At 53.2% G+C, this 15759-nt stretch overlaps 2 protein-coding genes across 10 annotated transcripts in view; one reads left to right on the plus strand and one right to left on the minus strand.

Moving 5' to 3' along the window:
• LCOR (ligand dependent nuclear receptor corepressor) overlaps positions 1-12541 on the plus strand; it is a 90027-nt gene extending 77486 nt beyond the window's left edge. For all 7 annotated transcript variants that reach the window (XM_077182981.1, XM_077182984.1, XM_077182985.1 and 4 more), the window contains one exon: positions 1567-12541. In XM_077182981.1, coding sequence (XP_077039096.1) covers positions 1567-6070 — 4504 coding nt within the window. In that variant the 3' untranslated portion in view covers positions 6071-12541. The remainder of the gene's footprint in view (positions 1-1566) is intronic.
• A 521-nt stretch (positions 12542-13062) lies between these two features.
• The window catches only part of SLIT1 (slit guidance ligand 1), a 60664-nt gene continuing 57967 nt past the window's right edge, over positions 13063-15759 (minus strand). For 2 of the 3 annotated variants that reach the window (XM_077182989.1, XM_077182990.1), the window contains exons 36-37: positions 15468-15679; positions 13063-15382 (exon numbers count right to left, since the gene is read on the minus strand). In XM_077182989.1, coding sequence (XP_077039104.1) covers positions 15138-15382; positions 15468-15679 — 457 coding nt within the window. In that variant the 3' untranslated portion in view covers positions 13063-15137. The remainder of the gene's footprint in view (positions 15383-15467; positions 15680-15759) is intronic. The other variant, XR_013183451.1, reaches the window with a different exon arrangement.

Raw genomic sequence — 15759 nt, forward strand, 5'->3', positions numbered from 1 at the left:
AGGCTTGGCTGCAGCCTGGCATTTCTGGGCAGAGAGGAGACCTGGTCAGCCCTGAGCCTGAAGTGGCCCCAGGTGTCTCTCCCTGCCCACCAGCCCAGGGAATCAGGGCACTGGAGGTGCCTCCCTGGTGCATGTCAGTTCAAAGAAAGCAGCCAGCCAGCAGCAGGTAAGGAGCAGGTGAGGGCTGCCCAGCGCAGGCTCTGGTGTGCCTGATGCCATGGAGAATGGCTGGCTCTGGCCACTGGCTTTCCCTTCTCCATTTCTCTGCTGATGGCTCCTTCAAACTGGAGCTCTTCCACCTCATCCACCTGTTGAGCCCTGTGCCTGGCAGCATGGAGAGGGAAAGCCCACTCCACATGAAGCTGCTTTTCTCTACCCTGGCCCTGAACTCTTCGATAAGCATTGCCCCCCTTGACCCAGCTGAGTGAGCGAGGTCGGTGCCTGATGCTGGTGGGGGGAGCAGGCAGAGAAAGGCTGCAGGGGGAGAAAGGACTTTCACTCCTCCAGTACAAGGCCAGGAGGTGCAAAGTACAAGTGCTGCTGCAAAGCAACCCTACGTTACTGGTAGGGATCCCATGTCAGGCAGTGTGGGTGCCAAGACATGGGGCCCTCTTGGCGTGGTCAGGACTGGGTGGGAGTTGCCTGTGCTGCCGTTGGGAACAGATACGGTCTCAATAACAACACCTGGCATGGCACTCATGATGCTTTCATGCAAACACTGGGTAATTATCCCCTAACCTCTCCACCAGTAAGTCCTAATTAATTGCTTCTGCCAAGCAGGTAACTGATAATGGCCTGGGTTTGAGCACTAGCTAGTGACTGTGACCCTGTGCTGTAGAAGCCCACCTTTCTGCACAACCAGTGTGTGTGCTGACAGCCCATCAGCTGCAGCGACACTTTATTAAATGGCAGCTAATCAAAGGTCAGTGCCAATGGCACGACACCGCACAGGGTGCATTGCTGCCTGCATGTCCTGCAGGCTGGGAGCTCACCAGAATTTCTGTGCTGACGACAGAAGAGGCTCAGATCTGCTCAGTTTGGCCCCAGAACCATCTTCTGCTACTGAGTTGTAAGCAGGATTTTAAAACTTAAAGTAGCTGAAGATTCCTGGCATCTGGATGCCCAGCTGTGATGCTGCTCTGCTCCCACCCAGCTTGGCAGTGCAGAGTGAGGGAGCGGAGGTATGCAGCCATCCTAGAAATGCTGGGCCTTCCACACCAGGTGCTGTGCAGATACTAAGCCTGATTCTTTTTAGGTTTGCTTTGAGCATGTGGCATGGTGCCTACACACTGGGATGTCCTAGGCAGAAGTGTAATTATGAGGGCTCTGGCAGTGGCAGACAAACAAAAGTGCAGTCTGTGTCCTGCCAGCAGTGTGCACATGTAAGTGTGCATGCTGGGGCTGAAGGAACACCTGCCAGCCCCAGGAAAACAGGATGCTTGATCTCACCTGGAGGTCAGGCAAGGGATGTGCCTGACTGGGAGGAGAAGGGTTATTCTGCTTTTGCAGCATAAACTAATATTCCCTAGGACACATTACTGACTGCTTCTCTCTTTGTCTCTCTAGTGAGGATCCAGCAGAGACAATAGCAATAGACTCTAACAATCAGCCGAAGTCTCCACTGGAAAAATTTATGGTCAGACTGTGTACACATCACCAGAAGCAGTTCATTCGTGTGCTAAACGACATATACACTGAAGTACAGCCAGACTCTGACGGCCAGCAGTTATCTGAATCTGAGAGCATGGAGGCCTCTACTTGTGGCTCTGGTTGTAGCCAGCGAAGCACTGAAAATCAGGATAAGGGTGCTACTTGTACTGACTCAAAGCTCCCTTCTACATTGGACCCAGGACAGTCAGGGGCCGATGGCCCCCTGCATGTTACGGGACAAGCCCCGAAGCAGCCAGTGGAACTGAAGTCTCTGGACAGAGCAGAGAACTCCAGTCCTGCTTTGAGGAGGGACTTCTGCGAGCTCCCCATCACCAGGCTTCGCTCTGCTAGTCCAAAGGATAGCCCCACCCAAGGATACCTCAGCACGTTGAACTCTTCCTCTTTGAATTTCCATCATGCTGCAAAGAGCCTGGAAGGGCAGCAAGCTGCTGGACACGAACAAGAAGCTGCTGTCAGGAAGTGTGAGGATAATAAAGAGCAGCTAGCAGGTAAGACTCTCATGGAAGGTTATATCTCAGTCAAAGTGGCAAATGTGAATGGCAGCGAGGACAGCTTAGACAGCTGTCTGGGGTCCCAAAAGAGCTCTTTCAGGGCTCTCCCAGAGGAGTCCTGGGATCCTGGCTTTGCAGTGACCCCTCCTCGCAGAGCTGACAAAGAGAACACTTTGCAATGCAGCTCAAAAGCCTCTTTGCACCAGGACTTAGATGCAAAAGAACAAGATGTGAGACCAAAGCAAGAAAACCACCTGCATGCCGTGGCCAAGGGCAAGGCAGGCTGCCAGCTGCACCCAGCCGACAAGGGCATGCTCGACAAGTCCAAAGAGGGCTGGCTGCCCACTGGCGCCGTGCCAGCCGCCCACCGCCCCCCCGGTGGGCACCCCCGTGCCAAGGCAGCCTCCCTCAGGTCCTCTCGGAAGAGCAAGAAGGCATCGGGGCTGAGGGTCAATGACTACGACAACCAGTGCGACGTGGTGTACATCAGCCAGCCCATCACCGAGTGCCACTTCGAGGCGCAGCGCCTGGTGTCGTCCCGCAGGACGGCCAGGAAGAGCACGCGGGGCTATTACTTCAACGGGGAGTGCTGCGAGCTCCCCACCGTCCGCACGCTGGTGAAGGGCTCCCGGGCCGAGGAGAGGGCGAGCAGCCCGGCACTGCGGACAGAGACCCTCGTAAGTGCAAAGCCACCCCTGGTGCTCTCGGTGGAGGGGTCTGCAGGGGCAGGACGGGAGGGTGAGAAAAGGGTTTCCCTGAGGCTCCTGGCTAAAGTGGCACCAACCGGCCGAGAAACGAAAGAGAGAGCTGAGCTGGGCTCCATGCAGCTCCGGGATACACGAGCACTACGATCAAGGGAAGCTGCTGTGGCCATGCCGTTCTTCTCCCTCTCTGCTCCACCCAGCCCCCAGAAGGAGGACAGCTTGGTCAGCTCGCCGCCACCTGGCTCCCCTCCTGCTGAAGGAGGGGAGTCACCTCCCCTCAGTGCCACAGTGGGAGGCACTGTCACCTGGGAGGCTGGCAGTAGCCTGAGCTCCTCTGGGGATGGCAGCAGCAGCAGACAGGCTGCTGATATTGCTGCCTTTTCAATCTCAAAAGCACACGGTGAGGAGGAAGGTTGTCCAGGCTCTGACATACAAACTATTCCAGACCCCCCTGCCAGTCCAGAGCCAAAGTCCTCCTCACAGCCCTCTGCTGCTACAGACACAACACCTCTGCCCTGTGATGGTGCCAGAGATCCTGCCCAGCTTCCAGGCTCAGGGGATGCTGAGCTCTGTGGGCAGTGTCTGGCAGAGCCCTCCGCATGCTCACCAGGCTCGCAGGCTCCTGATGAGCCCCATGCCACCATGGATGGGAAGAGCCCCCTGGAGCCCCCTGCCACTTTACAGTGTGGGGATGTGAACAAAAGCATCGATGCTAAACCAGAATCCAAATCATCGGTCATGGTGGCTGACAGCCCTCTTGAGCAAGAGGATGCTGTGGTTGTCAGCACACCCGTCCCCAAAACCTTGGAAGTGGAAGCAATGCAGAATAACAGCACAGCAGGTGAAAAAGAGCCCACTGAAGGGGAAATGCCACCTGACCCAAACAGTTCAGACTCTGTCTCTTCCAAAGACAGTCTAGACAAGAAGCGAAAGAAAGGCAGGAGAGCACTGGTGGCATCGGACCGATGTCTCCGAAGCCAACGATCCCCATCACCTGCTGAGGGCAGTGCTGAGGACTCTGGTTCTTCCAGCTCTGGGCAGCTTACTTGCCTTCAGATCAAACTCTCCAAGAGCCCTGGTGCTAAGCGGTTCAAGAGAGAAGTGCAGCTGGATGAGGCAGCATCCATGCACTTCCCCAATGACTGCTTCCCCAATGTGCTGCACAAAACCAGCGAAGAGCCAGGCACTGGCCAGGCTCCAGAGAGCATCACTGAGCAGCAGCCAGGCAAGGAGAATGGTGTCACTACCAGACAAACCTATAAAAGCATCTTAGCAAAAGAGACTGCTGCAGAGGGAGAAAATTCCTCTAAAGATGACTCCTCTGCTAACAGCAGCCAAAGTCAACAGGGTGAGATGCTGGAAATCAGCATCCAGGCTGATTCTGAGAAGAAAAACATTACCCTCCCTCCAGGGAATACTGTTCCTGCAAATGATGCTGAGCAAGTGGATGTGAAACCAGTCAATGCCAATGCAAAGGACAAGGAGAGCTCTGACAGTGTCAGGGATCTGGGCAAGCCAGTGAACTATGAGCTGGTGACCAATTTGCCTCCGTGTCCCAACAGCAGAGGTGGAAGCAAGCATCTTCCAGCAAAAACTGCAAAGCACAAAAATGTTGCTCTGCAGTTTTATAACTTACGACATGCACCCGCACCTGTAGACAGTGCAAAAAAGAACACACCAGGGAAGGAGTCTATGCAAGCAATCCCCAAACTGAGGGATGAACACAGTTCAGGGAATGATGACTGCCCAACACTGGAGGACATAGACATGGCTGACAGCAAACCAAAGTTCATGGAGTGGTGTGCTGAAGAGGAAAACCAAGAGCTCATTGCTGAGTTCAACACTCAGTATATGAAAATCCAGAAGGGCTGGATTCAGCTGGAGAAGGAGGTCCAGCCAACCCCCAAGGTAAAGAACAAAGCCGACAAACTGAAAGAGATTTGGAAAAGCAAGAAAAGAACACGGAAAAGCAGAGGCTCACTGGAAGTGCAGAAGCTTTCTCCTGTGCAGATGCTGTTTATGAAGGCCTTTAAGCTGTCTGACATATGCCAATGGTTTCTGGAGACAACTGAAACCAGGTCTCTAGTGATTGTGAAGAAACTCAACACCCGTCTCCCGGGGGAGATTCCCCCCATGAAAGTCCCCATGCAGAAATATTCTTCCTCTAGTCTCTACCCCAGCTCACTACAAGCTGAACGTTTGAAAAAACATCTCAAGAAGTTTGCCGCCACTACCCCGGCTCGGAATAACCTGAAGAACCAAAAGCTTTGGGCCAAAATTCGTGAGAATGCGGATAAAGCAGAGGTTGAAGAAGCCACCACTCCCAGCCAGACGTCTCCCACTGATGCCAGCACCAAGGAGCTGAGTGAGGACAAAACCATCCCGCCTGCCCTCAGCTTGCCCACGCAGGCCAGCACCAGGATCCTGCGCAAGTACTCCAATCTTCGGGGCAAGCTGCGAGCCCAGCAGCGCGTGGTGAAGGCAGAGAAGCGGAGTGATGGCCCAGGGGACCAACTGTCCCTGGAGAGCAAGCAGAGCGGGAAAAGTGTGTGCATCAACCCCCTGATGTCTCCAAAGCTGGCCTTGCAGATCAAAGCAGCTGCCTTTCCTGCTAAATCTCCCTCAGTGGATGGAACGGGGAAGGGGCGGAAGGGGAAGAGCAGGTCCCAAGAGGATCCCTTGCCCAAAGCTGACCTCCAGCTCAGCAAGAAGAAGAAGATGCTGAAGGATAGCGGGAGCACCCAGGAGCGATCCAGCTCTTCCACCAAGGACAAGCTCCCTGCCAAGAAGGCTAGTAAAATAAAGCATTCAGAGGGCAGTGTGAAATCTCCCACCACCCGAAAGCAGACTGCCATGGAGAGGAGCAATAAACTGGCCAGAAAAATGTCTTTGAAAGAGAAGAGAGTCCCGAAAAAGCAGCTGGAGAAGATGCGGCTCCCCATGCGGAAGGGCAAGGAGAACACGAGCAGACGGGCCGTGCTCCCTCCCAGTCACGAGGAGCTGTCCAAGGCCCCAAAACAGAAGCCCCTGGGGGAGTCCTCCACACGGTCACAGAAGATGGCCAACAAGAAGCACAGCAGTGGGAAAACCTTGACAAGGTCCATGAAGAAAATGCAGGAGAGCAGTGTGTCTCAGGGCAAGAGGAAGCTAAGGGCAAAAGTGGACTGTTCGCACAGCAAACGCTCGCGACTGGACCCGAAATAGCAAAGAAACGGTAGCCATGTACAAAACTGATGTATAATAGTAACCCTTTACCATGCATTAACTAAAGCTGCTTTTATAAGCTGTAGCAAGCCTTTAAAAATCCGCAGTTAAAGGATAAACGCCCATGATTTTAGGCATCAGCAGATGTGTCTTGGACAGAGAAGAGGTTGGTCTGTCTGGCTCTGCTGTTCAGAAGGAAGTTTCTGTAGTTTGAACGTTCCTTGGGTTCTTTTAAACTTAGAACCAGGCAGTTTTTGTTAAAAGTACAGTGCCTTATTTATCACTTTAAAAATAAAATAAGAAGCTCATCTGTGTGATTTGGAGGCTTGCGTTTTATACTTGAGGCACAAGCACTTGTACTGTAGCAGAAAGAAAACCACCTTCGTGCACATGAAGTAGCTTTTGTCAGCCTTTGGGTGCACACAAACATTTCCCTTTCTTTCAGAGTCCTCCTTCTGTCTGTCTTCTTAGTGGCATTTAAAGCAAAACCAAAACCATTTTGCATCACTAAGGGAGAGAAAGGCGAGTCTGTCCATTGTCGGTTCGCTGGTAGCAGCTGCTGGTGTCCCAGACTGTTACCTGCATGAGAATGTGAAGTAGCTGCTGGTGTTGTACTGCTGACGGCTGCCTGCTCCTCGCTGCACAGCCCGTGGGTGGGGAGGGCCTGCTCAGGCTGAGGAGATGCCCTGGGGGTGCCAGGTACCAGGCTGCCACACCCACTGCTGCCGGCAGGCCGGGCGGGCTGGGCTGTAATCTGTCTTTTTTTCTTGCTGGCTTCAGGGATGAACCAGTCTTGCCATGCTCTGCTCTTGGACAGACTTCCTTCTCCCAATTCCCTGTCCTTGTGGTGATTTCTGTGGTCTCTGTTGGCAAAGCTTTTCTGTAGTGCTTCACTGGAGGTTGAATCTCTCCCTTCTTAAGGGCTTGAGTTCCTGATGTTGGTGCTCTGCAGGAAGGGAACTCTGGCCCTCACCTTGTGCTTTTGTGCATGCCTTGCCTAGTGCTCTCCGAAGCCAGGATTTGCAGTTGAAATAAGGTTGGGATAAGGGACTGGCTTGTGTTAATTTTTTACCATAATTTGCATTTCACCCTTTTACCAGCAAGGTGCGGGAGGTTTGTCCTTGCTTGTGTCATAGAACAGGGTCATAGTGCCTGTCTTTTCTTAGAAAAACCTGTTAGAAGTGCATAGAGTGTGTGGCTGTGCTGGTTCTGCTGGGCAGAGATGACCAGCAGCTGGGGAGGGCTGTGGTCTGTGCTAGGGAAAGGTCCCTGCTCAACCATTGCATCCCCACGGCTTCACTTTCACATTGCTGCAGAGTCCACTTGCAGGAATCCCAGTGCCAGTCTCCTTCCAGACATAAAGCAGCAGTGCCTGTCAGGGCACTTTGTGGACCCTGAGGCTGCCAGACCTTTAACAGCTGCCTTGCTGGTCCTTGCTCAGCTGCTTGTCCCTGATGAGAGCAAGGCTCTGGTGCAGCCCATGAATTCAAGAGATGCTGGACCTTGCAGCAGAGGCTGGAAAGGGATTGGCTGCAAAGGGAATTGCTTTTCATGGTTGGCATTGAACCCCAGATCTCAAAGCCTGGGGGTGGGAGGTGAAAGGCAGATAATTGTGTTAAAATCTTTCATTGTACGCCTTTAGTACAGAGGATGAAACCAGGTGTTTGATTTGCACTCCCTTCACAGAGCACCTCTGGCTCTCTTGGAGATACTCCCTTTCCCAAGCATTGACACTCACAATGCTGCGGCACATTTTTCTCTTTACTGTGAAATGGCTGATTTAAAAAAAAAAATCCTTTCCCTTTCCTTTGAATTGTGCTAGAGTAAGTTAACTCTCTGAACAGGTAGGAAGTGATTAAATCTAGCCTGTCAGTCCCTGTACAGATTAATATGAAGTTATCTATTACTTTAATTTTTACTGCATGCATTAAATATGTCAAACATTCCATCAGAAGAGATTTTAAAGCATTTCAAGAGAGGTGTAAGGCAGGAGGGCACTGATGGCAGTTAAGTGACTGATCTGTACCTCTTTTGCAGGGTGTCTTTCCCTCTTTCTTCTCCACTCTTACTTATGGTCCTTCTCCAGCCTCTGGCTGGGGCCCAGCCACATGGGCCCAGATTTCCTTTCCTTGCTCTGGGCCAGGTGTATGTGTGAGCACACCTCTTACCTTTGTTGCTCACGCCATTCCCCTGCAGCAAATCCCCTCTCCCTGTCCTTCACCATCACTCCTGAAGCACCTGCACCAGTCACCATGCACCTCCTTGAGGCTTTCTGTCTCTCTTCTCTCATTTTTTAGCTGCTGGTAAATGGTAAATGCAGGCTGTCCTGCTCCCTGTCTTCTGTGCTTCTGGGAGCAGGAATCCCATTAGGATAAAACCCTATACAAAGCAAGTAGAAAGAGTCTTTCTAGATGGGATGCTGCTGCTCCACTGTCCTGGATGCCTTCCTGCACCCTGGGGCTTCACCAGCACCGACTGGCTCAAGCATGGCAAGGTTGGGGGGACAGCAGGTGTCATTGGTGCTGGAGTGGAGCAGCTTCTGGGCATCTGTCCCAGCTCAGTGTGCACTGCTTGGCTCAGGCAGTGGTGGGATCAGAGCACTGAGCTTCCTGGCACTGTCCCTGACAGGCAGTGGTGACGTGTGCTGCTGAGGCACAGCCCCTGCTTCAGAGCAGTCTGTTACCAATAAATGTGGCTCTTACATCAAGCAAGGGATGCACAGGGAGCTGCAGATGAGCTTAATGAATGGAAGAAAATAAGCAGCATGATTTAGTACCTTATTCCACATGGACATGGAGTGTGTTTCCATGTGCTACAGGCAGAGTTGCCCACTGGCACTACCACAGTGCCATCCTCAGATCCACAGCCTCATTGCGCTCCTCTTCCCCAGGCTACCCCCCAGCTCCCTGCTCTGCTTCTTCAGCTCTGGATTTCAAGAGCTACAACCCACAAAGCAGATCTCTTTCTGTTACTTTGGCTTTTCTTGCTGGCTACTTTCTCATCCTATTGAAACTAGTCTCCATCATGCACCCTGGTCCATGAACAAGGAGCAGCATCCTCTTAGCTCTGCACCTCCACAGATGTCCTCACTGTCCCTCTGCTGCCACCCCCCTCCCTCTCATTTGCATGGTTACCTTATTCTCTCTCTTGTCATCAGCAGCTCTGGGTCTTCACACTTCACATGTTCAGAATCCGTCCATCTTAATTAACCACTGAGAGGAGCTGCGTTTGCCAAGCTCAGAGTAACAACTTATGTTGGTGCTGTAGCAAGAGCAGTTAGAGCCCAGGATGGCTCCTCCTACCTGTAGCTGTTAGGATCGTGTTAAGCAAGGCCAGCCCTGGAATGGGTTTCCCTGCTGACAGGGTGTGTGATATGTACCCAAGGCGTGCACATATTTATATTCATCACCTACTCATCCCTGGCAAGGTCCTGTTTGCCAGTGTTCTCTCTGTACAGTGGGGTTTCTGTAGTCACCTGCCAGCAAGTCAGGGAGACAGATCTGCAGCAAAACTTCTCTGAAGAGCTGACCAGTCGGTGCTGATGCTTCTGACAGTCTTTCTGCTGCATTGCTGATCAAGGTCCACGAGCTGTGAGAGCAGGATGAAACTGTTCCTCCTGCTCTCTGCACCCTTCAGTGCTGGGGGTGTCATGCAGGGCTGGACTGAGTGGGCTGGCTGCCTGCCCACACCACTTTCTGCTGGTGTGCAGATGAGCAAAGCTGCAGGCCAGCCCGTGTCCCAGCTGGTCTTGTGGCACCTCTGGAAATGCTGATGTTTCCAAAAGCTCTGCCAGCTCCCAGGAAATGGACATGCGATCAGATATACTGGTGCCCTGTTTTTAAGATTTGCTGATGGACACTTTTTCTCTCCAGCTCATAAACTTTCAGCCTGACAGCTGCGTTCCCAGTTGAAGGTGACTGAGAAAGCTGTGATTCCCAGCCTTCCATGGGTAAAGGTAGTGCCTTGGGCATCATGGAGGTGTGGGTGGCCATGCAGGTTGGGCTCTCACCTTTGCACCATCAGCAGTCATGCTGGGGGAAGAGGGCTGAGCCCCAGCCAAGGTGTACTTGGGTCTGCATCCTTGGGCTGTTTGCCTGGACAGCCCAGGAGCAAGACGGGGATAGGCTCCTCCTTGACAGGGAATGCCACTGGAGATTTTCTTGTAGCAGTAGGTGTTTTGAGCGAACCACAAGGCTATGATGTCCCCATGTCACGTGTGTTCCCCCCCGTGTGTCGTAGCATCCATTTGGCCCATCCTTCAGCTTGGTGGTTGTGAAATGAATCCATCTGTTCTAAGATGTTCTCAGGAGTTCTTGTTTGTATTAAGCTCACCCCTAGGCTTAGCAGAAATCACAGTCCCCATCCTCCCTGCTCCCCTCCCCGCAGACAAGCCCTCTCTCTCACGAGCACTTCCACCTTCTCCCGAAGGGCAGCAGAGGGCAGCTGGCGGTTTTGATTCAGGGCACGTTGGCAGCTTTGGGGCAGCCGAAGGAGCTGGGATGCAGCCGGCCAGCATTTGTGACATGGGTCTGGAGGCCAGGCGGTCCCACGGGCTGTATTGCTAGCCAATGTTTTCTAAGTCTGTTTGTAAGAGTACCTAATTTTAAAATGAAATGTGAATATATATTATGTGTAGGTGCCATGTAAGATAGTGTTGTGCTAGGCAGCAGGATGCTAACCTACTTTTTAAGCTTTTTGGAGGCAGGAAAAAGCATTTTTCTCTCACTTCGTGCTCACAGATCTAATATTGTAAATAGGTTTTTTAAATATTTATTTCATGGGCTTTCCACAGGTTCTCGTTCTGACTGGTGTGTGGTGGGTGGGGCTGCATTGCCCAGCGTGCCGCAACCAAAGGGCTGGCGATTGCGTGGGGGATGGGATGGGGCGGGGTGGGGTGGTGGTGGTGCTGTTCAGTTTGGGTTTTTGTCAGAGCTGAAGCATTAACTCTTCATCTCGTTTTGATGATGTCAGACCTGGTCGATGGCCACGGTCCCCAGGGAGGCTGTGAGCTCCCATGGCCGGCCAGGATGGCTGTTCCCCAGGACAGGGGGCACTGCAAGCAATAAGATTTGTAGTAATAATGTCTGCTGTGATGGCAGGGGCTCTCGGGGCTCAGGGCCAGGTGGGAATAACCCTGCTCCCGGCAGGGGCTCAGTCCAGCATGGCTTGGGGGGGTCTCTGGACCTGGGGCTACTCAAGGAAGTGTCCCCAGGGATGCAGAAAGTGGGGGATGCTGTCACCCCCAAGGAACCCCCAAAACCAGCAGGGTAGGGTAGGTAGTTGCTGGTAGCAAACTCCCACTAGAGAATCACTGCCTTTGTGGGTACGGGTGACCCAAGGGAGCTCACCGCTGTCGCTGCTAGTCCTAGGGCCAGCTCCAGAAGGTCATTTGCTCATTTGCTGATCATTCTGTAATTTTAATTCTCCTTCTAGGAGGTTTGAGGTCATTTGGTAATTTTTGCTTAAGTGGGTTTAGATTTGGTTTTTTTTTCTTTGTTAACCCCTTTTTGCCTGGAAGTGTGGCTGGCTCTGACCTTCCAGTCCAGCTGTCTGTGTGGGGCAGTGTCAGCAGCATCTGCCTTTATGATGATGGGTCTCTGACTTTGGAGGATGGAGTGAGGGGTGCTGCTGGGTTCCAGCCCTGCAGCACCCTTCACCAGTCCCACACTTCCTTTACCCTTGGAACAGGTGTGTAAAAAAAGAAAAACAAAAAAAAAGGAAAAAAGGAAACAACACAGTAATTTTTTTCTTAGGATGTAAAACATTTGAATATTATCTCCACCCTGATGGCAAATGTTTTTCCTTCATCTGTGTCTGCTTCCCTGGGAGAGTTTTGTTTCTCTGTTTGTTTCTATATGAATTTTAGACACTGAGCTGAAATTCCTCCTGTCCGGTACTGTATGTTTGAGCCCAAGCAATGTGAACTGTACAGACCAGCAGTGGGAAGGGGGAGCTGGTGACTGCACCTGGGAGAGCCGTGGCTTGGGACGGCATTCCCAGTTGGTGTAGGAGTGGGAAGTACTGCGCCACAAGTTGGGAAAATGAACTGTCTGCTGTGAATTCTCGGTTGGAAATGTGGAGAGGAGTTTCCATTAGATAATGTTTACATACCTCACCTGACAAACCTTTGAAAGTGTATATATAAAAAAAAAGAAAGAAAATAAAATTATATTAAGTTGCTTTAAATCAATATGTATAGCTATAAGAGCTGGGTCATTTGAACTTTGAATATGTATCGATTCTCTAAATGTTGACATTTTGTGAACTCTGTGCTCCTGTCTTTTATTTCATCCTAGCCTATGGAAAAAGTTGTGTTCTTGTTCCAGGTAAAAGGTCCCTGACTCAGATCTGAACTCCTCAAGGATTCCCACCACCTTGTTTTCTTTTCTTCTTCACTGTCAGTATTCACCCTATGAGCTTTCTAAAGGTCCGTATTTTATTGCCGCTTATTAAACGTTTCTTTGATATCAATGTTTGTTTGGTGTGATAAGTGGGGAAGACTGAAGGTGAGTGAGTGCATGAGGTAGGGCACAGCTGCCTTGCACCCTCCAACTGCCACCCCCTTCCTATGGAGGGGGCATATGAATGCCTGTGTGGGGTTTCAGTGCTCCCAAACCAGTGCCTGAGCTGTGGCAGATTTGTGTTTGTGGCACCAACAGTGCAACCTCTTGGTGGTCCTGGGGACTACTTCCCAGGCCCCCTCTACCCTTCCCCAGAGAGCCACAAGTGCCCGTTTCCGCCTGGAGCCATTCCATCCCCACAGCAGGCACTGGCCCTTCAGCTTCCCACGTGCAAGACCCTGGCAGTGATGGATAACCCTGGCTGTCCCTGCACCATGGGGGCAATGCATTGGCCAGGGCTGCTCCAGGAGTAGGAAATCATCCCCCAAGGCACAACCAACTCTTTCCATCCTGTGCCACCTCCTCACACTCTCAGCAGCTCCCAAGCATCAGCTTCTCCCTTCTCCCCAGCAGGAAAGAAGAGGCCAAGCCTCTGAATGAATAAATGTCATGTTCACATGGAAGACAACATAGACAATACCAAACACCTCCTAAAACAATACAGCCTCTGCCAGCGGAAGGATGCCCAGCGCCTCCCTCGCCAGCCTAGTACAAACCAGCGTCTTCAATAGTGACACACACAAACCCCACGGGCCAAACAAAGCCACTGTCATTTTCCTGCCCAGTAGCATCTGTAAACAAAAAGAAAACATCATTTGTTGACCCCAAACATATAAAAATACTATAACAAAATGAAATACAAATATATATTAGAATCTGTAAGTATTCTGTATAAAGAGATACTTTAGCGGTTAGCGTACAGCAAGAACAGAAACACAACACAACCAAGCCCCGGGTGGGCCACAGGCAAAATGAGACACATCCCAGCTCCTCTGTGTGGCAGAGGAGCTCCCATGGAGAGAGCATTTGTGGCAGAAACACATCCCCGTGGTGGTGGAGATGCCCTGGATGCCAGTGGTGAGCAGGGATGGGGACAGCACCTGCAGAGCTGGGTGTATCCAATGGAGGTGCCTGGAGCCCGGGCACAGCTGGCAGTGCAGACCTGAAACCAAAGTGCTGGAGCAGTGAGATGGAGAGACCCAGGACTGCAGCTCTGGGATGAGTCTGTCCACCAGGGTGATGTGGTGTTTCACTGTCCAGCCATGTGCAGTGTCCCAGGTTGGGCCCCCGCTATCCTTGGCCCCCACAGTTGTAGAGGTGATGCTGCTGTGGATGTTGGGTGCCTGCAGTACCCTGGCAGGAGGTCCCAGTGTGCCCCAGCTCCCACACCAGCCCAGCACATGCCCTGGCACTGTGGGCTTTGGAGAGATCCTGGGTATGGGCACTTGAGTCCAAGAGCTGATGGGTCCTGCCCTGGCAGTGGTGTTGGTTCCAGGCTTGCAGGTTTGGACATCTCCAGCCTCTTCAACTTGGCATACACAAGACAGAGGCCTGGTGATGGGCATGGCAAACCTGCATCCCAGCTGTCCCAGCAGCCTCCTGCTCCTGCTGCCTGGGGCAGTGGGACACGGGGGACACCTTCGCCCAGCTGCAGGCCTGCTCCCCTAGGAGAGAGCCTGGACAAAGGGGATTCCTGTGCTGCCCTCACACAGCTCCCACCTCTGAGCACAGCCACCTGGCTGAGCCAGGGGTATGTGGGGCCCTCTCCACAGGAATGGCACAGTCAGTGCTGACCACATGGCACAGGGCAAGTTGGCATGGGAACCCTCAGGGACATCTGTGCACTGCTGCCTGTCCCCCATTCATTGTGCCTGGCATTGCCCTGGTCCTGTTCCACCAGTGTGGACCTGATGACCACAGTGATGTGACCACAATGACCGAGTGTGCCCATGCATTGCAGAGCCCATCCAGTATGCACAGACTGGGGGTGTCACCAGAGGGTCAAGCTGGGGCCACAGAGCTGGGGACATTATCTGGGTACTTTGGGCTGCAGCACCCTGCAGGGAGAGAGACCAGGGCTGCTGGAGGAGTGGACAGGAAACCAGGTCTGGGCTCACCAGGACTGCAGGACACTGGCTACACCATGCAGCCCACTGTAAGCCATGGCTTGCCATAGATCACAAGGCTCTGCCATGGCAGGCCTCCCTCCTCCTGTGACACATGTTGGAAAAGCCCTCAGATCGCTGGGCTGATGCAAGGGACAGGGCTGCCAGGGAGGGGACTCACCCGGGATGCAGGCACTGCCCTCCATGGCCGTGGGGCTTCACTGGCAGGGAGGCAGAGTGCCACAGGGAGAGGTCAGGGCAGCTGGGCAGGGTGCCCACTCCATATCCACGTATCTGTGTAGCTGCAGTTCTTAAAAAAATTCTCTATCTACACATTTGCTTTGTTTGTGGGGTTTTTTTTCTTTTTTTTTCTTTCTATTTTTTTTTCTGTTTCCTTCCCAATCTTCTAGATGCACCAGCTCTACCCTCTGCTGGGCTCCTCAGATGCAGCTGCAGTTCGGAACACCCAGAGAGCAGCACCATGCCCGCAGTGTAAAGTGAGGTCCTTGGCTCGGGGGGGTCTCCCCGCCAGCCCCCCGGCTCTGCAGGGCCGGTGGCTGCTCACAGGCACTGGCTGCAGCCACACTTGCTGGGCTTCTCCACCTCCTCCACAAAGGTCGCGCCGTTGCTGCATTCAAAGGCGTATTTCCTGCGCCGCAGCCGCAGCCCGGTGCAGCAGCCGGCGTCAGGGCCACCGCAGGTGCCCCGGCATTCCACCCAGGCCACCGGCCGTGTCGTCTGGCAGATGGCATAGCCCCGCTGCACCTGGTGGTAGTCCCGCACCGGCTCCCCGCGGCACTCCGGCTCTGCGGGACAGTGGGACAGCAATGGTCAGCCTGCTGCAGTGGTGTGGGGCTGCCTTCTCTGAACACCCCCCTCCTCAGCACCTACCTTGGTCACAGAGGGCTCCGGTGTAGCCATCGTGGCACTCGCAGGTGGGCTGGCCACCTGGCGTGAGGTGGCAGTGGCCATGGACACAGGGCTGGTGGCGGCAGGGGTCAGGTGGCTCGGCAGGCTGGTTGCAGAGCGCGCCCTGGTAGCCCTCATGGCACTGGCAGCTGTAGGAGAGGGCATCAAGGGGCAGGCACACCCCGTGCACACACCTGTGGGCATACACTGCTGTCAGGACCTGCTGGCGTGGCACCAGCATGCAGACCCCACCAGCACTGAGCATGGCGTGGCT

This window comes from Agelaius phoeniceus, chromosome 9 (genome assembly GCF_051311805.1).
Source record: "Agelaius phoeniceus isolate bAgePho1 chromosome 9, bAgePho1.hap1, whole genome shotgun sequence".
Classification (NCBI taxonomy): domain Eukaryota; kingdom Metazoa; phylum Chordata; class Aves; order Passeriformes; family Icteridae; genus Agelaius; species Agelaius phoeniceus.